The sequence below is a fragment of the Pelophylax lessonae genome (genome assembly GCF_965119305.1).
Source record: "Pelophylax lessonae genome assembly, chromosome: 2".
NCBI classification, from domain to species: domain Eukaryota; kingdom Metazoa; phylum Chordata; class Amphibia; order Anura; family Ranidae; genus Pelophylax; species Pelophylax lessonae.
The window spans coordinates 224,306,915-224,334,216 of record NC_138769.1 but is presented as its reverse complement, the minus strand read 5'-3'; the positions used below and the strand labels follow the sequence as shown (position 1 = coordinate 224,334,216).

Below are 27,302 nucleotides of genomic sequence, written 5' to 3'. Positions count from 1 at the left end.
CACTGAGATTAACTAAAAAGGTCATATTAAACAAAATCCCATATGATTTTCTGTTGCATTTTTAAGTTTACATTTTTTTTTGTATAAAAATAGTTTCGCTTGATGTTGAAATAATGCTTTGCATGCCTGAGATTACATACATATACAGTACATCCATGCAAATTCATACATCTCTATGTAGTAGTTTGGTAAGCTTTTTGTGGCTGTTTTTTTTTTTTATTAGAAGTGTTAGTATGATACGCTCACTAAGACTTTGGTAAGAAGATATTGGACCTCTTAAGCAGTTAGTGATGATGGGGGAATTATGGGTGGGGTATTGTGTTCTCCCAGTGGGGGGTGAGCTTTACCTCCCTAGGAAAAACTGTGATTATTGCTAGTGGCTATGGCCGCTACCAGAAGTCGCATGTAATAATCCAACATGCTGGTTGTATCCAAGTCAACCGATAGATAAACTTGGGTACAACCAGCCTGCCCATAGAGGGTTTGAATCTCGGCTGGTACTGCTCAGCCGGCCGAGATCCGAACCATCTATGGCCTGGCTTAAGTTGTCATTTGAAAGCCTGTCAAACAATGACTGGATATCTCCTTTGAGCTACAGGGAAGAAATGTTTAATATAAACTAATCCATGCCCAGTTATGGCCCAGTTTAATGTTGGGGTGGAAAAAGAAAAGCTTCAGCCTGTCTAAAGCTAGGCAGTGTTTAACCACTTCCATAACGGGCCTATTTTGGCACTCCTCTCCTACATGTTAAAATCATCATTTCTTTTTCGTTCATTGACGGATACAGCTGCTGATCTTCTTAACCATTGGTTTATACTGCCGCCTCCAGGAGTAGGACACTAGGCAGAAAACCTGGTGGGGGCTTTTCTCTGGTGGCGTCCCGGCAAAAATCTTGTTTAGGTGGTCTGGACACCGGAAGAGTTCAGACTACTGATCAATGTCTTGGTTCTCCGAGCGATCAGACTGTGTGCCTGGAACATTGGACAGATCGTCTTCAGGGATGTCCAGTGCACATTCAATTGGACAATACCACTGCCATGGCTTATGCCAATCACCAGGGGGGCACAAGAATTGTCCTGGAGGTAGCCTGAATTCGAAGGTGGGCAGAACTGTTCGTTCCAGCCCTCTCCGCCATACACATTCCGGGGGATTCTGGAAAACTGGCAGGCGGATTACCTCAGTCAGCAGGCGTGGGACCAAGAGGTGTGGTCCCTTTATCCTGAGGTGTTTCATCAGTTGTGTCCGGTGGGGCATCCCCAAGGTTGATCTGTTAGTGTCCCGGCTCAACAGAAAGGTGCAGAAGTTTGTGGCTCGGTTACGGGATCCTCTGGCATTCGCCACGGATGCGCTGGTGTCCCCGTGGGGTCAGTATCATCTGATTTACACCTTCCCTCCTCTCAGGGTTCTGCCAAGACTTCTACGCAGGATCGAGGCAGAAGGGTTTCCGGTCATGTTAGGGGCCCTGGACTGGCCTCGCTGGGCTTGGTACGCAGAACTGGTGCGGCTGGTCGCTGACCTTCCTTGGAAGCTTCTTCTCAGGGAGGATCTGCTGTCTCAAGGTCTAATCTTCCATCTTGCTTCACAGTCGCTGACTTTGAAGGCTTGACTGTTGAACGCCAGGTGCTAATGGATAGAGGTTTGTCTGAGTGATTCCAACACTGTTAAAAGCTAGGAAATCTATTTTTAGGAAGATCTACTATCGTATTGTGGAAGACCTACATGGCCTGGTGTGAGTACCTTGGGGTTCATCCTCGCTCTTTTTTCCGTGGCTCAGATTTTGACCTTCCTTCATTGGGGGGTTGAGCAGAAACTGGCCTTGAGTACTATTAAGGGTCAGGTGTCGGCCTTAGCGGTATTCTTTTAACAGCCCTTGGCCACATACTCCTTGGTGTGTACTTTTCTTCAGGGAGATAGGCACTTGACCCCTCCAGTGCAGTCTCTGTTGCCGCCTTGGGACCTCAATTTGGTGATCTCAGTCCTCTAGAAGCCTCCTTTTGAGAATCTTCAGGAGATTCTCCTGCTTACGCTGTCCTAGAAGATGGCCTTTTTTGGTCGGTTTCACCTCTGCGTGCAGGGTGTCGGAATAGGTGACGTTAACCTTACTTGGTGGTTCACAGTGATAAGGTGGTTCTTCGCCCCTGTCCGTCGTCCCTTCTTCAGGTTGTCTATGATTTTCATTTGAATGAGGACATTGTGTTGCCTTCCGTGTCCTAGGCCAAAACATCCGAAGAAACTTGCTTTGCATGCCTTGGAGGTGGCCCGGGGATTTAGGGGTACCTTGCAGCTGCGGAGTCTTTTAGGAAGCCAGACTCACTATTTGTGCTCACGAATGGGCCTCGGAAGGATTGTTCGCTTCCTCTGCGACCATTTCCAGATGGATCAGACAGACGGTGGTTCAGGTCTATTCCATCAAGTGTCCGGTTCTTCCTTTTCCTGTCGGGCACTTTTTACTTGGGTGCTCATTGCCTCCTGGGCCTTCCGTCATCAGGCATCAGTGACGCCGATTTACAAGGTGGCCACCTGGTCATCGGTGCACATTTTCACAAAGTTCTATGAAGTGGATGTTTTGGCATCTGCAGATGCTTCCTTTGGCCGCAAGGTTGGTCTTCTTTGAGGGCGTATTTTTTTCAGGTCGGCTCCAGTTGTTTTGGTTGAACTCCTGTTTACCTCGTTGGCTATAGTTTAGCCTTGGGAATTTATTTTTCGCTGTTCCCACCCCTCATGTTTGACTGCTTTGGGACGTCCTAATGGTTAAGAAGATCAGGAGCTGTGTTCGTCAGTGAATAAAGGAGAAATTAGGATTTCTTTATCGTTCATTGACAGACGCAGCTCCATATTCTTCTTGACCGTTGGGTTATGCTGCCCCCTACAGGAGTAGGACACTAGGCAGGAAAAATCTTTACTATGCCTATGGGGAAGGCAGGCATAAATCCCTGCAGGCATACACCAACTCCCTCTGCTAAAGGATTCAGTTTTTCTGCCTAGTTTAGGAGTAGTACCTAGTTCCCGGCTGTGACTTTGGTCTTCGCTTGTCTTTTATTTTTAAACGGGAACCTTTGTTGAAATGTAAATGTTTTAGCTAGTCATGTTCCTTAGAGAACTGCAATCAACAGCCGGACTGGGTTTCGAACTGGATATCCCAGATCCTTAAGGTCTCCCAGCCCGGCCTGTGAGCAGGTTATAGCCCAGCGCTAGACCTCTCAATGAGAGAGCACCAATGGACGGAGGCTGGCCCCCGAGTGAAATACCTTGCTGGGACGCACATGACCTGGTTCATCCTGAGTGGCAGTGTACCCCTTGGCTGTCAGCACCCCCACCCTGAGTAAAGAGGTAGTCTGTCCGAAATTACGCCCACCCAATGTCATTGGTATGGTGAGTAGTGTCCCTCCATAGCTCTGGCGGTCTCGGGGTGGAAGTGGGCCCCTCCCTGGGAAGGTCAGACCTTCAGGTATCCCGAATTCCCCCTTGCCTCTCGGTATGTACCAGCCCCCCCCCCCCCTTAAGGCCTCCCTTCCCACCATCATAGGGGTCCCTACTTCAGTCAGCGATGGGGTTGTCCTTGGGGGGGGGGGGGGGGTGGAAGCGCCGATGCCGCTACATCGGATCCACTGGGGGGGTTAACCCTGGTGAGGGTCTCTGCTGGGGAACAACCCCTCCCCCCCCCCCCCCCCCCGATGCCAAAAATCTTTTGGACCACTTAAGGGGTCCCGGAGACCGCATGACGCGCCGTGGTGGCTGCCAATTTACTGTAGAATCGTTCAGCCCCGTTTTGCAGAAGTTCCCATTGAAGTGCATTGACGGCCATGTTTTTATGGTTTCCTCATAGAAATGCATTGGGCGCCCATTTTCCCGGAGTCCGCAAACTTTTACTCTATTGAATGACCCAGGTACTTCCTCTTCCTTTGAAGATTTTCTCTGCCAGCAGGAAGGATTCTGTTTCCTCCGTATCAAATGGTGGTATGTCTATTGGGGTCCCTGTAGGTCTCTCTCTCACCCTGCTTTCTGCAGTGCTAGTGGCTGGAACTTGTAATACCGCTGGTGCAGCGGTGTGGGTCTGGTTTTCGCAGTTTTCTTAAAGTGACACTGTGCTATTCCAGGGTTCATATGGAGTCCCAGGAACAAATTTCACATATAGATCCCCTCCTTGCGGTTAAGGGAACCTCCGGGTCGCAACCGCTGTCTGCCTTAAAGCGGAGTTCCGGCCACAAATTTTATTTTCCAATAAAATACCCCCGGGACAGTCGGGGCTAGTACATTCCACAATGGATAGCCTCTGTACTGTCCCGGGTCGCACTTACCTTTTTGAAGAAATACTTACCTTTTTAAAATTTCTTCTCCAGCGCTGCCATCTCGGATGTGGGCAGCTGAAGCCAGCGCGTCCTCTTCTGTGTCATCTTCCGTGTCCTCTTCTCCCAGTATACGCCTGCACCGGCCCCGCTCATCACTTCTGGTGCAGGCGCATCATCCCTCCACAGCTTCTGGGCATGCCCAGAAGCTTTTTAGCAGGGAATGCGGCGCCGCACCGTAAGTGACGAGCGGGGCCGGTGCAGGCGCATTGATTCCTGGGAGCGACGACGTTCAGCTCCCAGGAATTAATGCAAAGAGGAAGTGACGGCGCGGGCCGCGGCCGCAGAGGGAGTAAGTGGAAGAAAGGTAAGTATATTTTTCTTCAATAACAACGTAAGTAAACAAAAAAAAAAATCGTAACTATCCATTTTCTTTTTCAGGTGACCAATCGCAAGCGGATGGCTCAAAATCGATTATGTCGATTTTGTGGCCGGAACTCTGCTTTAAGGGCAAATTCGGAAAACCTGGTGTCAAAGGTGGATTTGGTTTTAAAAAACACCACTAGTAAAAAGTGCCCAGTGCCCTCCCCTGCCTCTCCTGTATCCTCAGATTCTGAGGTAGATATGGCCGCCACGGACGCATGTAACCCTAAGGGTTCTGCGTCATCGCACTCGGATGGCGAGGACGACATATTCTCGTCTGCAGCCACGCGGGAAAGCGTGCTGATGGAGGCACTTATAGTGTCAGTGCGGGAAACTCTAAAAATGGCTGAAGATTCTGCAGCGTCAGGGACGAAGGTGTCATTTGGCACTCGCAAATCACAGAAATCAGGAAAAAAGTTTTCCCTTGTCCGGAACTTTTTGACCAAATTATCTCTGACCAATTTAAGAGGTGCTATCCATTCACGGACACGGTATCCGCAAAATGGACCGTTCCACCAAAGGTGGACCATCCGGTCTTCAGACTGAACAAATCTACTGTGGTCCCGGTGAAGGAGTCACCGGTCTTTAACCACTTTACAACCGGAGGATTTTGCTGTCTTCCGTCCAGGCCACTTTTTGCGATTCGGCGCTGTGCGACTTCAACTGACAATTGCGCGGTCGTGCGACGCCGTACCCAAACGAAATTTACGTCCTTTTTTTCCCACAAACAGAGCTTTCTTTTGGTGGTATTTGATCACCTGTGCGATTTTTACTTTTTGCGCTATAAACAAAAAAAGAGCGTTTATTTTGAAAAAATAACAATATTTTTAACATTTTTTTATATGAAATTCCCCCCAAAAAAGATGTAAAAACCAATTTTTTTAAAAATTTTTGGCCAATTTGTTTTATGCTACATATGTTTGGTAAAAAAAAATCGCAATAAGCGTATTTTGATTGGTTTGCGCAAAAGTTATTGCGTTTACTAACAAAGGGAAAGATTTCTGTCATTTTTGGTGTTTTTTTTTTAACGCGTAATGGCGGCGATCTGCGATTTTTTTTGCGGGACTGCGACATTGCGGCGGACAGACCGGACCCCTGACTGACATTTTTGACACTTTTGGGGGTACCAGTGACATTACTGCAGTAATCAGTGCTATAAATATGCACTGTTACTGTAAAAATGACACTGGCAGGGAAGGGGTTAATTTTATTGGAGAGGGAGGGGTTAATGTATGCCTGGTGCTTACTGACGTGTAGGGGGGGAGGGGACTGAGTGATTCATGGACAGATCGGATGTCCAGCTATGCTGAACAGTCCGATCTGTCACTCCCTGTCACTATGGAGATCCGCCCGCTGTGTTTACACACAGCGGGCGGATCTCCAGACTCGATCCCCGACGATCGGGTAAGAGCAGCGGCGATCGCCGCTGCTCCTCCCCTGGCCCGACTCCCGCTGTGAATGAAAACAGCGGGAGCGAGCCTCCGGCGGCGCGCAAGCGCCGCTCAGAAGGGGGAGTGTCCAGTCACGTTAATACTACGTGACTGGACGATAACGAACCACTCTGCCGCAGTAGTATTACTGTGAGCGGTTGCAGAGTGGTTAAGCACTTGACTACTGCCCGCCGCAGATTTACTGCGGCAGGCAGCCGCTCCTGGGCAAAGCGACGTAGCTCTTGAAGTCCCCACATCTCTCCTTCTAGGCTCGAAAGACTGAGATAAAAAAAATAAATAAAATAAAACGATCTCAGCCTTTCCAGCTGAGCGCACGGCAGTATTTACAACTGCCAGGCTGGACGTGACGTCATAACGTCGTGCCCGGACCTCCAAGAGTCAGAGACTGCCGGGGACCATCTTGTCCTCCAGGATTCTCTATGGTGAACTTCTGCCGCCGGTGGATTCTTTCTCTGGATCGCCGATCGCATGGGTGAGCCGGTAGAAGCACCGAAGGGCTGCGGGAGGTGGGGGGACGTCCCCTCCCGCCGCCTGTAAGAACGATCAAATTGCTGAACTGCCGCAATGATTGTTTTTATGGTGCACAGAATCGCTGGCTGCAAAAGATGATATCTGAATGATGCCTGCAGCTGATATTCAGATATCTCCACTCAAAGTCCAGGACGTCATATGACGTCCTAGGGCTGGAAGTGGTTAATGATGATGGTAATGTACGCAAAGAATTAGTCTGTCTTATTGCTCAGTTTTTTTGTGTTGTATTTTTCACTTAAAGGCTGTTCTTCTTTTTTTGATTACTGATATCTGTGAAGTCCTATAAGTAAAATAGTTTATGTAATAGAGACGTTTTTTGTTATTATAGAATATTGCATTTTTGTAAATAGTTGAAAAAAATCTCTAGAATTGGATTGGAGAATTTTGTGTCATTATTGGGGTTAAATATTTTTCTTTTGATAATTTTATTTAACTTTAAAGAAAATATTGGCAAGAAAGTATTTGCTAGCCTGTGTTGTTTTATACCAAAAGTAGAAAGTCTTCCTTTTTTTTTTTTTTTTTTGTTTTTTTTTGGTTTTTTTTTTGGTGATTGTACAGATTTTTCTTTAACAGAGTAACCTACTTATCTGTCAATATAAACACCCTGTCTGCCAGCCAGAAAACCATCCACTGTTTTCCCTATTGATCATGGCTCACATTGTTTTTGATGTCCCTTCTGTCTGGAATAGGCCCCATGCACTGGCCATCACTCTTTCCTATAAGTAAAGGCAATGGCTACTTAAGTAATCTTATTGTCCAGGAGTAAGTCCAGAAATTAGTAAAATCAAGTCCTTCGTAACAGAGAGAAGCAAACATCAGTGGTTGCACAGAGGATAGTTTTCTGGCTAATTCCTTGTGGTTCTTACTCTTGAAATTCTAAAAGTATTGCTATTTTTGCAAGCCATTGTTTGGTTCATTACAAGGATATTTATACAACTATGAATAGGATTGCATTCTCCAATTTTTAGGCACCTTCAGCTATGCCTCATTTATTTTGTAAAATGTCCCAACGCCTTACTTCCCTTGAAGCCCTTTTATAATTTACATTTATTTAATTTAATTTAGTTGCCTTGAATAATTTTGTTTTAATTTTTACCCAAAAGTAATATATTTTGTTCCGGTTACTAGTTCAGTGTATGTTCTTAAATAAATATACTTTTTAAAATCTTAAAGTCCTATATAGTTATAGTAAATCGATGGCGATTTTTTTTATTTTTTCCTTTTTAAGGGACATGTAAAACTTTCAGACTTTGGATTATGTACAGGACTTAAAAAAGCCCATCGGACAGATTTTTACAGAAATCTGAACCACAGCCTGCCGAATGACTTCAGTAAGTATGGTTTATTCCTCCTAGTGTTAATGTAATTCTCTGTTCAGTCTAATTAATTTAACCACCTCCCACCCGGGCCATTTCTAAATATACGTCCGGGTGGGAGTCTCCTCCTTCTGATCGGACGTTCCGGAACGTCCTTCAGAAGGAGAGAGATCGCGCCGCCGCGGGCACGCGCAGCGGCGCGATCTCGATGTGCCTGTGTCCCTAGGACACAGAGCGACAAGACTCGGCAGGAGGGCCCTGTGATTGGCCCTCCTGATCACATGACGGCTGTGTTAAATCACAGCCGTCATGTAATGTCAATACAGCCATTGTAATAGCTTCGATCTCTTCTCCTCCTGGCAGATCCTGTCAGTGAGGAGAAGAGAAGAGGATCGATTCTGCAGCTGGGGTGATCAGTGAGTATTTCTAATTACTCACTGATCACAGGGGGGGTCTGTGCTGGTAATCAGATGATTGATTACCAGTGCAGCCCTGGGGGAAGGGGGTGCCAATAGAGCCACCAGGGATGCCCACCCATGACCACCAGGGATGCCCACCATGGCCACCAGGGATGGCAAACAGGGCTCAGAGAGCCTGCCAGTGGTGCCCCCCTATCAGTGCTGCCCACCAATGCCATCTATCAGTGCTGCCCACCAGTGCCCGTTATTGCCATCTATCAGTGCCGCCCACCAGTGCCCATTATTGCCCACCAGTGCCGCCCATCAGTGCCGCCTATCAGTCCCCATCAGTGCTGCCTATCAGTGCCCATCAGTGCTGCCTATCAGTGCCCATCAGCGCTGCCTATCAGTGCCCACCAATGCTGCATATCAGTGCTATCTATCAGTGCCACATATCTGTGCCCATCAGTGCTGCATATCAGTGCTACCTATCAGTGCTGCATATCAGTGTCTCCTCATCAGTGCCTGTCAGTGCGGCGTCATCAGTGCAGGAAAAAACGTATCTATTTACAAAATTTTATAACCTAAACAAAAAAAATTTTTTTTTTTTTTTCAAAATTTTCGATCTTCTTTTTTTATTTGTGCACCAAAAAAGAAAAAACCTGGCGGTGATCAAATATCACCAAAAGAAAGCTCTATTTGTTGGGAAAAAATTACACAAATTTGGTTTGGGTACAGTGTTGCATGACCGCGCAATTGTCATTCAAAATGCAACAGCGCTAAAAGCTGAAAATTGGTCTGGGAAGGAAGGGGGTTTAAGTGCCCAGTATTGAGGTGGTTAAAAAGATTTGCCTGGAATTGTGCTTCCTAACAAAGTCCCTTTATTTACTTATTTTACAAACTTTAATGTTAAGTGGGTAACTTTGTTAGTTTATAAAGCTTTTCCATATATAAAGAAAAGCTGGAGAAGGAGCTTGTTGTTCCACATAATATACAGGTGCATCTCATAAAATTAGAATATCATCTGAAAGTTTATTTATTTCAGTAATTTGTTTCAAAAAGTGAAATTCGTATATTTTATATAGATTCGTCACACACAGTGATATATTTAAAACATAGTTTTTTTTTTTGATGATTATGGCTTACAGTTAAAGAAAACTCAAAATTCAGTATCTCAGAAAATGATAATATTGCATAAGACCAATAAAAAAAAAAAAAAATTATTTTTAATACAGAAATGTTGGCTTACTGAAAAGAGGAAGATGAGAGATGCCAGGCCCAACAATGCAGACGAGCTGAAGGCTGCTATCAAAGCTTCCATATTACCTCAGCAGTGCCACAAGCTGATTGCCTCCATGCCACACCACATTGATGCAGTAATTCATGCAAAAGAAGCCCCAACCAAGTATTGGTTTACTGCATACTATACCGTACATAGACTTCCTTTTCAGTAAACCAACATTTCTGTGCTAAAAAATCATTTTTCTCTTTCGTACATTGACAGACACAGCTCCTCTTCTTGACTACGTGGGTTATACTGTCCCCTACAGGAGTAGGACACTAGGCAGAAAATAACTTAACTACGCGTATGGGGCTGCCCCAGGGAGGGTATACTCCCACTCTCTGCTATAGGTACTCAGTTTTTTTTTTTTTTGCCTAGTCAGGAGTAAGGACCTAGTTCCTTGCTAGGATCTCTGGTCCTGGCAAATTTTTCTTTTTAAATGGAATTTTTTTCCTCTTTTTAATATTTTGTTCGTGTTTGATCTACAATCAAGTGATGGACTGGATAGTCTAGATCCAGAGGGTCCCCCCCCAGTCTGGCCAGCGAGCGTGTGCAGACCTCAGCTCTGCGCTATGTCGGCCTGCGACATAGCCCACTGGACAGGGAGCTGGCCTGCGAGTTAAACTCCTCGCGAAGGCACACATGAGCTGGCATTGGCCTGAGTCACAGCGCCCACATTATGATGGAGCCGTGGTCTGTCTGGAGCTGTGCTCATCCTGTTCCTTGCGTGGTAAGTAGCTGTCCCCCCTCCACCCCTGGAGGGTTTTGGGATGGACGTGGGCCCCTCCCTGAGATGGTTGGACCCTTGGACTCAACTTCCTCCCAGTCAGCATTCCCCCTCCTTTCTCGGTGGTCTTCTGCAGGCCTTGCCCATCATCTGCCCACCGCCCCCCCCCCCCCCCCAGGACCTACCTTTTTAGGTCGGCCTGGGGTGTTGAGCTGGCAATTGGGGGGGGGAGCGCGCCACCAGTGATCAAACCTTGGGAGGGGGATGGGCCTGGTGGGGGCGCCTGCCTGTGCCCCCTTCCTATTGGGGCCCCCGGAGGCCACCATTTTCTTGTAGCCTTTTATGCTACAGATCGGCGGCCATTTTCTTGTGGTTTCACATTGAAAATAGTGGGGACCATGTTTTTAGAGCTGGATAGGCAGTGATTCAGCTGCTGATCCCTGGATATTCCTTTTCCTGATCGCCGGATGGTGTGCAGTTACAGTATTTCACAAAAGTGAGTACACCCCTCACATTTTTGTAAATAATTTACTATATCTCTTCATGTGACAACACTGAAGAAATTACACTTTGCTACAATGTAAAGTAGTGAGTGTACAGCTTGTATAACAGTGTAAATTTGCTGTCCCCTCAAAATAACTCAACACACAGCCAATAATGTTTAAACCGCTGGTAGCAAAAGTGAGTACACCCCTTAGTGAAAATGTCCAAATTGGGCCCAATCAGCCATTTTCCCTCCCCAGTGTCATGTGACTCGTTAGTGTTACAAGGTCTCAGGTGTGAATGGGGAGCATGTGTGTTAAATTTGGAGTTATCGCTCTCTCTCTCTTTCTCATACTGGTTACTGGAAGTTCAGTATGGCACCTTGTGGCAAAGAACTGAGGATTTGAAAAAAAGAATTGTTGCTCTACATAAAGATGGCCTAGGCTATAAGAAGATTGCCAAGACCCTGAAACAGAGCTACAGTACGGTGGCCAAGACCATACAGCGGATTAACAGGACAGGTTCCACTCAACAGGCTTCGCCATGGTTGACCAAAGACGTTGAGTGCATGTGCTCAGTGTCCTATCCAGAGGTTGTCTTTGGGAAATAAACGTATGAGTGCTGCCAGCATCGCTGAAGAGGTTGAAGGGGTGTGAGGTCAGCCTGTCAGTGCTCAGACCATAAGCCACAAACTGCATCAAATTGGTCTGCATGGCAGTCGTCCCAGAAGGAAGCCTCTTCTAAAGATGGTGCACAAGAATGCCCACAAACCGTTTGCTGAAGACAAACTGACTAAGGATATGGATTACTGGAACTATGTCCTGTGGTCTTATGAGACCAAGATAAACTTATTTGGTTCATATGGTGTCAAGCGTGTATGGCGGCAACCAGGTGAGGAGTACAAAGACAAGTGTGTCTTGCCTACAGTCAAGCACGGTGGTGGGAGTGTCATTGTCTGGGGCTGCATGAGTGCTGCCTTCACTGGGGAGCTACAGTTCATTGAGGGAACCATGAATGCCATCATGTACTGTGACATACTGAAGTAGAGCATGATCCCCTCTCTTCAGAGACTAGGCCACAGAGCAGTATTCCAACATAACGACCCCAAACACACCTCCAAGACAACCACTGCCTTGCTAAAGAAGCTGAGGGTAAAGTTGATGGCCCGGCCAAGCATGTCTCCAGACCTAAACCCTATTGAGCATGTGTGGCATACTCAAATGAAAAGTGGAGGAGCGCAAGGTCTCTAACATCTACCAGCTCTATGATGTCATCATGGAGGAGTGGAAGAGGACTCCAGTGGCAACCTGTGAAGCTCTGGTTAACTCCATGCCCATGAGGGTTAAGGCAGTGCTCAAAAATAATGGTGGCCACACAAAATATTGACACTTTGGGCCCAATTTGGACATTTTAACTTAGGGGTGTACTCACTTCTGTTGCCAGCGGTTTAGACTTTAATGGCTGTGTGTTGAGTTATTTTGAGGGGACAGCAAATTTTCACTGTTTTACAAGCTGTACACTCACTACTTTACATTGTAGCAAAGTGTCATTTCTTCAGTGTTGTCACATGAAAAGATGTAATAAAATATTTACAAAAATGTGAGGGGTGTACTCACTTTTGTGAGATACTATATTTCGGTGCTGTGAGTACCTGACCCGGTGGTGGTGAGTGTGTGGGGTTCTCTTTCCCTCTCTCTGCTGTTGCAGCGGTAGTGCTCTGTGCTGGTTCTTGTTGTGCTGCCGGCGCAGTGGGTTGTCCCTTGCAGTGTTCTACACTTTTTTTTTTTTTTGTGTTGGTTCCCCTTTCCATTTATGGAGTCCCTGGAGAATATATTTCGCCACCTGATCCCCTCTCAGAGACTGTTGGGCCCTCTGGGTCCCAACAACTGACTGCACTGACGGCGGTCCTGGAGTCCTTGGTGTCCAAAAACGATTCGGTCCTGGGTAAACGGGCTAGCAAAAAGCATCCCTCGCGTTCACCTCATCAGATCCAGAATCCGATTCGGCTGCCGCGGATGCAAGTTGCCCTTCGGGGTCTGCGCCCACGCACCCTGTGTGCTCAGATAGTGAGGAAGATTCCTCTGCCCCTCTAGTCGCGCATGAAAAGGCGCTAGTGGATGCGTTGATTGCGGGAAACCTTAAAGATGGAGGATGGGACTAACGCAGTATTGGAGGCACGGGTTACCTTTGGCACCCACAGGTCCTCCAAAGCCGCGAAGGTGTTCCCCTTTCCCGCCTTCTTTGACAATATTGTCACAAAACAGTGGGGGTGCCTGAAACGCACCTTTGCAATCCCTAAGCATTTTGCCCCTCTGAGGATTCCCTCCTTAAAAAATGGACGGTTCCTCCTGTAGTGGACTCCCAAGTTTCAAGGTTGAATAAAGCCACCGTAATCCCTGTTGAGTCCCTGGTCTTCTCAGATCCAGCTGACAGGAGGTCGGAGGCCTTGAGCCATCAAACGATCACTGTGGCTGGCTCGGCACTTAGGCCAATATTTACTATTGCCCTGGTGTCGCAAGCTATGACAGAGTGGGCAAAACTTCTACACTGGGACCTGGACCTTGACCTCCCCCCTTCCTTTGCGGAGCTGGTGTATCAGTTGGTCCAAGGGCTACAGTTTGTCTGTGAAGCCTCTTTGGATGCGGCTCCCTTGATTTCTAGACTGTCTGTCTCAGCGGTGGTCCTGCGGTGTATTATTTGGCTGAAATGCTGTTCTGCTGACCAGGCTTCTAAGAAGGCCTTATTTGGTCTTTGTTGGGGATTGCCTGTTTGGAGCTTCCTTGGGTGACATCATCAAAGGCCTCACAGGCGGAAAGAGTGTTCTTCTTCCTCAGGCTTCCAAGGGTAATGTATCCCGTCGCAGACGGGGGGCTTTATTTTCAGCTTACAAGAGGCCTTTTCCTCCCTCAGGGTCCCAAGACAAGGGATCTAAGCCCTTCAGGGCTTCCGCCAGGGGTTCTAAGATGACCTGGTCCGTCAAGCCACGAGCAAGTTCTGCCAGACCTGTGGACAAGGCTTCCTCTGCATGAAGGGGCGCCCTCACCCATAACTTGGGAGGTTTCCCTGCTTACATTGTCCCAGAAGGCGGCCTTTTTGGTGGCTATTACTTCGGCACGCAGGGTGTCGGAAGCTGGCAGTGCTGTCTTGTCGTTCGCCTTACCTGGTGGTTCACAGGAATAGGGTGGTTCTTGGTCCATGTCCGTCATTCCTTACAAAGGTCGTCTCTGATTTTCATTTGAATGAAGACATCGTGTTGCCCTCCCTGTGTCCCAGGCCTAAGCATCCTAAGAAAATTGCCTTGCATTACCTTGTGGTTCGGGCAATATGGGTGAACCTGGCAGCTACAGAGTCTTTTAGAAAGTCAGATTCACGATGTGTCCTCACGGATGGACCTCGCAAAAGGTTGGCTGCTTCTGCTGCAACCATTTCCAGATGGATCAGACAGACTGTGGTTCAGGCTTATTACAATAAGGGTCAGGTTCCTCCTTTCCCTGTTAAGGCGCACTGTACTCGGGCGCTTAGTGCCTCCAGGGCCTTCTGCCATCAGGTGTCAGTGATGCAGGTTTGCAAGGTGGCTACCTGGTCATCTGTAAACACGTTCACAAAGTTTTTTATAAGGTGGATGTGTTGGCATCCACCTTTGGCCGCAAGGTTTTGCAGGCTGCTGTTTAGAGGACTTGGTCCTCTTTGAGGGTGTTTTAATTTTTTTCAGGTGAGCTCCAGGTGTTTTATGGTTGAGCTCCATGTTACCTGGATGGCTATGTTTAATCTTGGGAAGTATTTTTTTTCTTGCTGTTTCCACCCCTTTTTTTGACACTGCTTTGGGATGTCCCACGTAGTCAAGATGAGGAGCTGTGTCCGTCAATGAATGAAAGCGAAAATAGGATTTTTGACTTTCTGTAAAATCCATTTCTCTGATGTTCACTGACAGACATAGCACCCACCCCTCTGTGGAGTTGGGTTTTTCTCTTCTGACACTGCTTGTAACAAAACTGAGTACCTAGGAGTAGGAGTATACCTCCTGGGACTGTCCCGTAGGCGTAATCAAGTTCTTTTCTGCCTAGTGTCCTACTCCTGTAGGGGGCAGTATAACCCTCGTAGTCAAGAAGATGAGGAGCTGTGTCCGTCAATGAACATCAGAGAAATGGATTTTACGGTAAGTCAAAAATCCCTTTTTTTTTTTTTTTTTTTTTTTATTGGTCTTATGTAATCTAATTTTCTGAGATACTGAACTTTGGGTTTTCACTAGCTATAAGCCATAATCATCAACATTTAAAAAAAAAAAAGAAATGCTAGAAATATATCACTGTGTGTAACGCATCTATATAAAATGAGTTTCACTTTTTGAATTGAATTACTGAAATAAATTGACTTTTTGATGATATTCTAATTTGTTGAGATGCATCTGTATATGTTTTATTTTTAGTTCTACTTTAATTTTAAGGTTTAGTGTTACTAGCTTCACACATTTTACATGCTTTATTGTTATCATTCTTTTTTTTTTTTTTTTTATTTAGAGATTTATAGATTAGCCACTAGAGGGAAAAAAACTCGGTGTTGAAATAAAATGCCTGCCACATTGGGAGTACAATGTTTTCTGTGAGCCTGACAACTCTGGAAAGTAAAGTAGAACTGCAAAAGTAAAGTAGAACTGCAAAAGCAGAAACTGATGTAGAGTGGCAAAGCAGGAAGCACCGCTTGCATATGTTATGAGCAATTACAACTGCTCTATATACGTGCATGTATTTTTTTCATATATACTGTACATTGCCTTTCAAGAATTTGTTCATCTTATGGAACATGTTACATGTTCCACCTCTGCTTAGGATGGAACATGTAAAATATTTCATATTTGCAACCTCTTCCTCCTCTCTACCATTGACAGCAAGGAGGCATCTTCCCTGGGCGCCCACTGTCACTGTTTGAAGAGAATGTGGCCATGCGGTTGCGTTAATCATTACTGTGAATGGAAAAATATAAGTACGGAAAGCCTTTGGGGCTGTCAGTTGTAACTGCCAATGAACTGCCAGAGCGATGTTGAGCGCTCTGGTAGTTCGTTGTCTCTTCCTATCAGTGTGTATTTGCCTGCCCATATGATGTACGACAGACTGGTATACTGACAAATAAATCTGCATTAATGCTGCATGGCACCCGCAATCTGCTGATCGCGGGTTTAATGCTTTACAGGCACCAAGTTAAAAAAAAACAAATGCACATTTTTGTTTCCTGCAAAAAGATCTGTGAAACCCCAATACACAGAGAGCCTGTTTTATAAAATCCATTTGGAAAGCAAGTTCCTAATGCCCAATAGGAGAAGCAGTGTCTGGTCATGGTTTGCGTAAGAAAGTACTCTTTGGGTTTTTTACCTAAGTCACTTGTAAAAGATGCACGCATGCAGACAGAGAGGTACCCAAAGTATTAGAGGTTCCTGGCTAACTTATTTACAAGCTTTCACCAGCTGACAAGTCCGCTTTGAATTAGTGTGATTTTCAGATTTTTTTTTTTCTCTGCTAATCATTTTTCATCTTATTCACCTATTACCATAAAAACTGTTTTTGTTTTACTTTTTTTTTTTCAATTGATGTGGACATGAAAATTTTACCTTTCTCTTTCATTCATTGACGGACACAGCCCCTGATATTCATAACTATTGGGTTATACTGCCCCCTACAGGAGTAGGACACTAGGCACAAAGGCATTTTGGCTTTACCCATGGGCAGTCCCAGGGGGTATTCTCCATCTCTCTGCTATAGCCACCTAGTTCCTTGCTGGGATCTATGGTTCTGGCAACATTCTTTTTCTTTTAGATAGACCTTTTTTCTCCTGGACTTTTCCTGTGAGATCTACAATCAACTGCCGGACTGGGCGATGGACTGGATAATCTAGATCCAGTGGTCACCCCAGTCTGGCAAACGAAAGAGCGCAGACCTCAGCTCCGTGCTAGGTCAGCCGCGACATAGCCCCACTGGACGAGGATTGGCCTGCGAGTTACACGCCTCGCGAGTTCGCATACTACCGGGTCGCAGCATTCCTCCTGGCAGTCAGCACCCCATTTCGATGGAGAGGGGGGTTCTGTCTGGAGTGGTGCTGCCTGGTTCCTGGTATGGTGAGTAGCTGTCCCCCCCCTCTCCCCCTGGAGGGTTTTGGGGTGGACCTGGGCCCTTCCTTGGGACAGTCAGGCCCCCAGGTTCCCCTCCCTCCCGCAGGCACCCTCGTGCTGAGTCCCTCACCTGCCCTCCCCTGCTCCCTGAGGATCGCTTGGTGCTTTGTGCCTGGCGACCGGGTGGTGCTGCCAGCGCGGTCGGGGTCTTACACCTTTTGTGGGGTCCCCCTGGTGACTCATGGAGTCTTTAGAGCGCATCGACCCCCACCTGATCCCCTCTCTGAGGCTGCGGATCCCAACCATCCATCCATGCACGGACGGCAGTCCTGGAGTCCCTTGTATCCTGGGTGGAGGGGGCGTTAGGGCGATGGGGTAGAAAAAAGCGCCCTCCGCCTTCCCCTACCTCATCTGTCTCCTCAGATCCTGAATCTGATTCGACTGCAGTGGTTGTGGGTCACCCTGCTGGGTCTGCAACCACATGCCTGGAATCCTTGCATAGTGAGGAGGATTCCTCCACGTCTGCGACCGTGCACGAAAAGACGTTGGTGGATGCAGCTGAAGCTCCGACGGAGACGCAGGTACCCTTTGGCACTCACAAGCCATCCAGACCGGCAAAGGTGTTTCTGTTCCCTGCCTATTTTGACAGAATTGTCGCTAAAGAGTGAGGACGACCAAAGCGTCCCCGTGGGGTTCCTAAGTGCTTTACTAGGCGTTACCCCCCTGAGGAGTCCCTTCTTAAGAAGTGGACTGTGCCACCGGTGGATGACCCTCCGGTTTCCAGAAGAATAAACAAGACAACCATGATTTCGGTTGAAGAGTCCCTGGCCTTTAAGGATCCGCCTGACCGGAAGGCAGAGGCTGTGGCCCACAATAGGTACACTCTGGCTGGCTCGGCAATGAGGCCGGTATTCACAATTGGCCTAGTGTCGCAAACTCTTACCGAGTGGGCTAAGCTCTTACGCCATGACCTGGAGGGGGAACTGCTCCCCCCCCCCTGCCTTTGCCAAGCTGGTGGACCAGCTGGTCCAGGGACTGCAGTTTATCTGTGATGCGGCTCCTCTGATGGCTCGTCTCTGTTTTGACAGTGGTCCTTCGGCGTGTCTTTTGGCTCAAGTGCTGGTCTGCGTATAGGACTTTAAAAATGGCCTTGACAGATCCTCCTTTCCAAGGAGATGACATCATTAAAGTTCTCACGGAGGGGAAGATAATTTTCTTCCACAGGCTACTAAGGGCAAGGAACCTAGTAGCAGACGTGGGCATTCCTTCTTGGCTCAAAATAATTTTTTTCGTCTTTCTGGGTCGACTGACAAGGGCTCAGAAGCATTTTTAGGGCCTCTTCAGGAGGATCCACATGAACCTGGTCTTGCAAGCCAAGATCAAGCTTCTCCAGACCAATGGACAAGGCTCCTTCAGCATGAAGGTGCGCCCTCACCTGTATCAGGAGTGGGAGGGCGGCTTCACTGGTTTCCGGATCTGTGGACTTCCCTGCTGCGAGATAAGTGGGTCCACAAAGTAATTTGGTCTGGCTGCAAGATTGAGTTTTGCTCTTTTCCTCAGCAAGGTTTTTTACTTCCAGCTTGCGCCTGTCCCCAGACCGCTTACAGGGTCTGTTTGGGGCGGTACAAGACCTGTTTCTTTAAAGGGTGATTGTCCCGGTTCCGACTTCTGAACCTTTTCAGGGTTTTTACTCAAACCTGTTCACCTGTTTGCCTTTCTAATCCCCAGGAAGGAAGACAAAGTGCATACAATCCTGGACCTCAAGGCGCTCAACTGCTTCGTGTGGGTACAGAAGTTCAGAATGGAATCTGTTAGACGGTGGTAGCATCCCTGTGTCAAAAAGATTTCCTTGCCTCTATCAATATCAAGGATGCCTACCTTCACATTCCAATATGTGCCAGTCACCAGCATTTTCTCCGCTTTGCTGTGAGAGAGGAGCATTATCAGTTTGTGGCGTTACCCTTTGGTCTCGCCTCTGCTCCTTGGGTCTTCACAAAAGTGTTAGCCCCTGTACTGGGCTACTTGGATAAACTCCTTCTGCTGGCTCAGTCCACGCAGCTGGACTATCTGGGCCTGACTCTGGACTCGGACTTAGCCAGAGTGTACTCCCTATGGACAAACTCCAAAAATTGCAGGCTGCAATTTGCCTCCTGCTGTCCAACAGATGGTCATCCCTCCCGGCTTGCATGTGGGTGCTGGGCCTGATGGGGTCTACCTTCGAGGCATTTCAGTTTGCACAGTTCTATATGAGGTCCCTGCCAAGGGAGATTCTGACCAAATGGGACAAGACTCCACGGTCTCTGGAAAATCCGATCCGGCTGAGTCGGGGAACAAGGGAGTCCCTGATATGGTGGCTTCGTTCTCAGCGCTTCTGCTGGGCAAATCCTCCCTCCCCTTGTATTGGACAGTGGTCACCATGGACAGTTAGTTTCAGCCATCTCAGTTGTACACATTCCCAGGGTGGAAAATTGGCAGGCAGATTATCTCAGTCGGCAGGCGTTCGTCCAAGGGGAGTGATCCCTTCATCCGGAGGTGTTTCATCAGCTGTGTCTCTGGTGGGGCACTCCGGAGGTGGATCTGTGGGCGATCTGTGGGATCTCTCAGCTCAACAGAAAGGTGCAGAGGTTTGTAGCTCGGTCAAGGGATCCTCTGGCGTAGGCCACAGACGTGCTGGTGGCCCCGTGGGGTCAGTATCGGCTGATTTACGCCTTCCCTCCTCTCAAACTTCTGCCAAGACTTCTACGCAGGATCGAGGCAGAAGGGATTCCGGTCGTCTTATTGGCTCCGGACTTGACTCGGTGGGCTTTGTACGCTAATCTGATGCGGCTGGTCACCGATGTTCCTTGGAAGCTTCCTCTCAAGGAGGATCTGCTGTCCCAAGGTCCAATCTTCCATCCTGCTTTAGTCACTGGCTTTGACCGCTTGGCTGTTGAACACCAGGTGCTGAAGGATAGGGGTTTATCTGAATCGGTGAGTCCTACATTAACGAAAGCTAGGGATTCTACTTCTAGGAAGATCTACCATCGTACTGCCCCCAAGTTGGCCTTGAGTACCATCAAGGGCCAGGTTGTCAGCTTTAGCGGTCTTCTTCCAATGACCTTTGGCCACACACTTTCTTAAGGGTGTCCGACATTTGGTCCCTCCAGTGCGGGCTCCGTTGCCGCCTTGGGATCTAGGGTGTACCTGGCAGCTCTGGGGTCTCTCTATTTGTGCTCATGGACGGACCTCAAAGGGTTGTCCGCTTCCTCTGCGTCCATTTCCAAATGGATCAGACAGACAGTGGTTCAGGCCTATTCCATCAGGGGTCAGGTTCCTCCTTTCCATGTCAAGGTATACTCTACTAGGGCACTTAGATTCTCCTGGGCCTTCTGTCATCAGGCGTTAGTGACGCAGGTTTGCAAGGCTGCCACCTGGTCGTCGGTGTACATTTTTACAAAGTTTTACAAAGTGGATGTGTTGGCATCTGCGGATGCTTCCTTTTTGGACGCAAGGTTTTGCAGGCTACTGTTTAAGAGGACCTGATCCTTTTTGAGGGTGTATTGTTTTTTTTCAGGTGGGCTCCAGTTATTTGGTTGAGCTCCTGTTGCCTGTTTGGCTAATGTTTAGCCTAGGGAATTTTTTGGTTGTTCCCACCCCTCATGTTTAACACTGCTTTGGGACGTCCCAATAGTTATGAATACCAGGAGCTGTGTCCGTCAATGAACGAAAGAGAAAATTGGATTTTTGACTTACCGTAAAACCCATTTCTCTGATGTTCATGGACGGACACAGCACCCACCCCTCTGTGGAGTTATTATTCTCCTGACACTTGCTTGTAACAAAAACAAAGTGGCTATAGCAGAGGGAGGGAGTATACCCCCTGGGACTGCCCATGGGTGTAGCCAGAATTAATTGCTGCCTAGTTTCCTACTCCTGTAGGGGGCAGTATAACCCAATGATTATGAATACTAGGAGCTGTGTCTGTCAATGAACATCCAAGAAATTGAATTTACGGTAAGTCAAAAATCCCATTTTTTTTTTTTTTTTGGAGCTTTAATTTACTGGAAATGGGGTACTGTCTTATAAGGCAAGGTTTTCATGACTTTTATGCACAGACCCCTATGATTTACTAAAGTTTAATTACAGACCTAACCTGAATAAAACCTTTACTTTTTGTGCACACATGTATGCCTGGTTCGCATACACTATTAAGATGCAGTGTATTCCTCTGCTGAGATAGTTTGTAAACAAGCATTGGTAAGCAGTGCGTTGAAACTTCCCTCTCTTGAAAAACTGGGGTGTAGTTGCGCTCTGACACTTCGGGGTGGTTTGAAATGTGGGTCCCCAGTGGGCACTGAGGTTCATCCTGACCACTCCTACATTGCTACAGGACCCATAATTTTAAATTGCCTTTCTCATCCTATTTCATTCATTATAGTCTAAAGTAGAGCTATATGCAAAACCTTCTTTTTTTTTTTTTTTTTTTTTTTAATTTTGAATAGAGTGAGGGAAGGTTATAACTCCTGTCAGGTTTTTTATTTTTTTTCCCACAATCTCTGTTCTATTGGGTAGATAACCTTTATTTCCTGTCCCATAGCCAAGCAGGAAGTAAGATGAAATCATTGCAAATTTAAAGGAACTAGTGTTCCCATTGAAAGATTACCCCTCTATAACTTTTCTAGAGACAACCCAAAATTTGCGATTTTTCTTTTACTTACACTTTTAATGATAATGGTAAAGAGGACAAATCGAGAGGGTGAATCTCCCTAATGAGGGCACAGACAGCAAAAAAAAAAAAAAACAGACCGGTGTTCTAATCCCTCTCCTCTCCAAAACAAAAAAAAAAATTTTGCCTTTTAGTTTATACTTTAACTTTGCATGTTGTGTTTTACGGGTTTTTTGTGTTATTGAACTGGCAGATTTCACTAGAAGGGAATGCATAAAAATGTAATTTTATGATCCCTGCAGATTTTCAAAATATGAATTCAAAGAGAAAAGCGGAGACGTGGAAGAGAACTAGACGACAATTGGTATGTTGACCTCCGTGTGAAAACATATTTAGCACACTGCTCTTCTTCTTCTTTTTTTTTTTTTTTTTTTTTTTTTTTACTAATTTGAACTAGCATAAAACACATTTTAAATCTAGTTTCAAATGTTTTGTCTTCTAAAGTCAAATTCTGTTACAGGTCTGCCATGCTTAATTAGAGCCCTCAAAATAGCCGAGACAAAAAATATATAGTATCATTATTGGCAACTTGACAAATGCTAGGAAATATGGCCCCTTTTACTTGACTATTCCGATCAGGCCCGCCTGTTCGTTTTTCAGGCGGACCTGATTGGATGGTCCATTGTGTCCGTTTACATCCGCCTACCTCCAATCATCTGATCCGGTCCACAAAAAAAAAAAAGGGAATCAGTTCTCCTCCGTGTAGGCGATTCAGATCGGAGGTAGTCTGGTGTAAATGGGCAATGTAGTCCATTTACACCCGGCTGCCCATAGAGCAGAGCAGGCTCTGTCCATGTTCACTTTGTATAAACTGAGCGGACATGGATGTGTCATCTGCCTACTCTGCTCTGATCAGCAGGGAATCTGTGAGCAGATCCCTAATAGGGACGGATTCCGCTCCGTGTGAAAGGGGCTTAACTGTTCGTTTTAACTCGTAATTTCACAAAGGCAGAAAAATCCATTCATATTGAAAGCATGTGGACCAAAATTTTCCACCTGGCTTCTTCAACAAAAGTGAAAAAACCTACTTATTTAGCCAGGTGCTGCCATCCGTGCAACTGATTTCATCCAATTCAGTACAAGTTGGCAGAGATTTGCTTACTGAGATGTGTATTGTAAACCCCCCCCCCCCCTCCCCTGCTGCTTGTACAAGTCTTTATTACAGTCCTTTTGTATTTAATTAGCAGCCTTACAAAATGTTTAGAAACGCATAGATCTAAATTGCAGTAGCTTTTTGGGGATGACATTTTAGAGGCACACCCAGTGGCCCATCTTCACTGTTAAAAAATGTTATATACCTTGTGCCCTAACTGCTTTTATTCAACTATTTAACACTTAAAAGGTCAGTAATGTCTATTTAATCTAATTTACCTTTTTTTATTTTAGGCATTCTCTACTGTGGGTACTCCAGATTATATAGCACCAGAAGTATTCTTGCAAACTGGCTATAATAAATTGTGTGATTGGTGGTCACTAGGAGTCATAATGTATGAGATGCTGATCGGTAAGATATGTTCATATTTTTTGACTTGCATTTTCTAGGATACATTATAATTGTCCTATTTTTCTCCCAGAGCCTTTTCCATCCTGTCCCCCTTCATATTTTCAAATCTATTTTACCACAACTTAGCTGCATGGGTGGATATGTAAATTTGAATTTTCCAGCCTCCATATCGCACCAGGAGTTGTAGGACCTAGTGTGCTGTTAAGGCTTGGTGGAACCAGACACTTTCTTTTTATGTGACAGTGTTTGTTGTTGTTTCCTTTGATAGCACTGAAGTTCACTCATTGATCTTCGACAAAATGGTTTTATCTTAATTTTTGGACTGAAGATCTATTATTCCTATATGTACTAATGCATACTTTTTTGAATGGTTCCTTTCACAGAACGTCTAGTACGCTGCATTTGGCTGTGCACTAGTCTTCAATATACTCCAGTGGACTGCTAGCAGCACAGAGTTAGTGTGTTTCTTTCCACTTGCTAAAGTGTTAGCACATGGCACCAGTGTTTTCTCTTTCGTTCATCAATGGACAAGGCTCCTAAACTTCTTTTTTTCATGAAAATTTTATTTTTTATTGAGCATAGAAAAAATAAACAAACAGTCTTTTGACAGGCAAACGTATGATAAATACAGGGCATTGAAGAGATACATTGAATTAAAGAAAGACGTATTTGTGAAAAACAAGTACATTAAACTATATAGAACAGTTAGCCTGGAAGAATACTGGATTATGCTCTAAAACCACAGCAAAAGAAGGAGTAATCCTACTAACAATAGGAGAAAAACACAGATAGAAACCACAAAGAAGGGGAGAGGGGAGAAAACCAAGGAGGAGGTAAGGGAGGACAAAGGTAGGGGAGGGAAGGAAGGCATCCCACTGTGGGCAGCACACTAATAGTAGACCCGAGGTATTCGCCATCTTAACCCATCAGTAGTCTATTCATCACCAGTTGGTGTGGGGCTAGGTAGGGGTCATCCAACAAAGGTTGCCACATGGAATAAAACTTTTTGGAGGCAGTTGGGAGACACGTGACTGGAATGCCAGGGCGTGTCGAAGTTGTAGGTATCGGAAGAAGTAGTGTCGGGGAAGCAAATTCCTGCTGTAATCCCTGAAAAGATGTAAGGACATCAGCCCTGTAAAGCTGTGTCATGAATCCAATGCCCAGGGCCTTCCAAGCATCAGACTCCTCCAGTTTGAGCAATTCACGATAGTTGGAATTGTGCCAAATTGGAGTTTGCAAGAAAAAGCCCTGTACAGCTAACATATTTTTGACATATTTCCATAAGAGTTTAACTGTCGGGGAAAAATTCTGGATGTGTGTGAACCCTGCCTCCTAGATGTACGAACGCTCCATGAGGAGAGTTCGGGGGGAATCAAAAGGGCTCTAACATGGTCCGACGGGTCGTGAACCCCCCAGCTGCTGCAATTGAGAGGCTAAAAAGTATGCTCTAGGGACCGGTACCGCCAGGCCACCACTATCCTTCCCCCCCCAGATGCAGGGTGGACAACCTAATCCGAGTCACTGTCTTACACTAAATCAGATCACGGTATTGGGATTCTATCCTAAACCTCTTAACCATTGGGTTATACTGCCCCTTACTGGAATAGGACATTAGGTAGAAAAAATGTGTGGCTACGCCTATGGGCAGTCCCAGGGGGGTATAATCCCTCTCTCTCCTATAGGTACTCAGTTTTTTTCCCGCCTAGTCAGGAGGAGTTTGGACCTAGTTCCTTGCTGGGATCTCTGGTCCTGACAATTTTTTATTTTTAGATAGAATTTTTTCTGCTGTTTTTATTCCTGTGAGATCTACAAAAAACTGCCGGACTGGGCGATGGGCTGGATAATCTAGATCCAGTGGTGACCCCAGTCTGGTGAGCGCGCACAGACCTCAGCTCCGCGCTAGGTCGGCCGTGACATAGCCCCATTGGAAGTCTCGCGAGGTTGCATATGACCGGGTTTTGGCCTGAGTCGCAGCATTCCTCCTGGCCGACAGCCCCCTATTTCGATGGAGAGGAGGTTCTGTTTGCAGCGGTGCCCGCCTGGTTCCTAGTATGGTAAGGGACTGTCCCCCCCTCCCCCCCCGGAGGGTTTTGGGGTAGACATAGGCTCCTCCATGGGACAGTCGGACCCCCAGGTTCCCCTCCTTCCCGCTAGGCACCCCCCCCCCCATCTGTCTGGTGGCCCCTGTGGACCATCTTGTGCCCCATCCACCCCCTCCTTCACTGAAGCTGGGATTGTAGGGTAATTTGGTTCACTGCCTAGGGTGGGGACAGGGTGCTGTGCTGGCGATGGGGGGGTGTGCCGCTGGGGACTAGGCAATTGGCCCTAGGGGGGGGGGGCTGTACCTGGTGGGGGCTCCTTCAAAGGCTCCACCTTCTGGGCCGGTGCCGGTTTCTGAGGCCTAAGGATTCATCCTGGGTCCCTGGGAGCCTCGTGGTGCAACCATTTTCTTGTAGCCTGTGTGCTTAATGCACAGCGACCATGTTTGTGTAGTCCGGTGACCATTTTTCAGTGGTTTGTCATTGGAAATAGCGGTGGCCAGTGCTGTATTTTGGCCTTGGCCGACAAGGCCCAGGCCTAGGGCGGCACTGCAGGGGGGCATGAAAAAGAAAAAAAAAACCTGACCTATCCTCTAAATCCCCACTCCCCATGTCTGCCTTCCGCGGCCGCCTACTGCACACATACAGGCTTAAAGTGGCACTTGGTATCGGCATATCTGCAGTACGTGGCAGGGGCGCACTGACCATTCAGGCCAGTAGGGGGCCCCATCATGACGAGCGGCTGAGGTGCGATAGTGGCAGATCCTCCTCCTCCTCTGGTCAGTGTACATCCAGGAGCTCTCCCTAACCTGCACTGATGGCTCAGGCTCGGTGAGTGGGACAATGGGACCTATCGGCTCTCCTTCCCCCTGCTGACAGCCAGAGAAAGCATGCCGATCTCTGACCATCGCAGCCACCTACATCTGACCACCTGGGACATGAGCCGTTGTGGTGATGGGAGAGGAAGGGGGGAGGAGTGAGTGGGCACACACATCATAAATAGTGATGTTCTCCCTCCTGATGCAGGACTTACAGGTGAGGCTCTCTGACTCTGTATGACTCCTGCTACAGCAGCCACTTGGCCCTCCAATTTTACTTCCCCTCTCTCCGTGTACTGTCTGCAGGTCTCTACATCTTCCCGGTAAGATGAGACAATCACACCCATCCCCCCCTCTTCACCTTCTCCTGTTTGTTTGCTCTCCCCTCCACATGTATCTTCACTGCTCACATCCTGCACCCTCCTGTCTAAGATCTGACCATTGCCAGCACTGACTGTCTGCCTGACACCCTTTCCATCCCAGATTACTTGTTATCTCTTTTAACTGTTCAGCAGCTCAGTTCATTATCTGCAGTCATTTAAGGTGGCTGTAGTAGGAATGAAATAAGGTCCACAGCCACCTTAAGAGCCAGTTTACACATATGCGATGACAGACATCGCATGTGATTCGGAGCGCACTGCTCTGCAAATCACATGCGATGTCTGTGCACTGCAAATTCAGCCATACAGATTGTATGGCTAAATTTGCTTCGCATTCAGACCAAAATCGCACAGGACCCTTTTTTGGTCCGCACCAGAATCAGGTCACATGGTGTTTCACACCTATGCGATCCGATCCATGTCCTAACTGACAGTTCGCAGTGCAATATGTGAACTGCCTGCCAGTCAAGTGTGATGCGGGAACCCGCAGTGGATTCGCAGGGTTCCCGCATCACATATGTGTGAACCGGCACTAAATTACTGCAGATAATGTACTGAGCTGCTGAACAGTTGGAAGATATAAAAAGTCATCTTGGATGAAAAGGGTGTCGGGCAGACAGTGTGTGGACCCCTAGAGAGGAATGTCCATATCTGAGACCACACTTGTAAAAAAGACCTTAGGAGCTCATTCACACAGCTAGATGGGGCAGTACAAGCAGGCAGTTGAGCTGAAGTTTTACTACCCCCAACCACCCCACTGGAAAAAGGTGATGCAGCCACTCAGTGCTGTTTAAATGGCAAAAATTAAATTGTATGTCACCATGAATGCGGTGCACCAAAACTACACTGCAAGGGCCTG

The 27,302-nt window shown here is 46.9% G+C and overlaps 1 protein-coding gene across 1 annotated transcript in view; it reads left to right on the top strand.

Moving 5' to 3' along the window:
• Nucleotides 1-27,302, top strand: part of LOC309547223 (serine/threonine-protein kinase 38) — a 94,513-nt gene that overhangs the window by 39,023 nt on the left and 28,188 nt on the right. Inside the window, exons 8-10 of the mRNA XM_082247035.1 lie at nt 7,920-8,022; nt 21,945-22,006; nt 23,089-23,206. Of these exons, the coding sequence (XP_082103161.1) occupies nt 7,920-8,022; nt 21,945-22,006; nt 23,089-23,206 (283 nt within the window). The remainder of the gene's footprint in view (nt 1-7,919; nt 8,023-21,944; nt 22,007-23,088; nt 23,207-27,302) is intronic.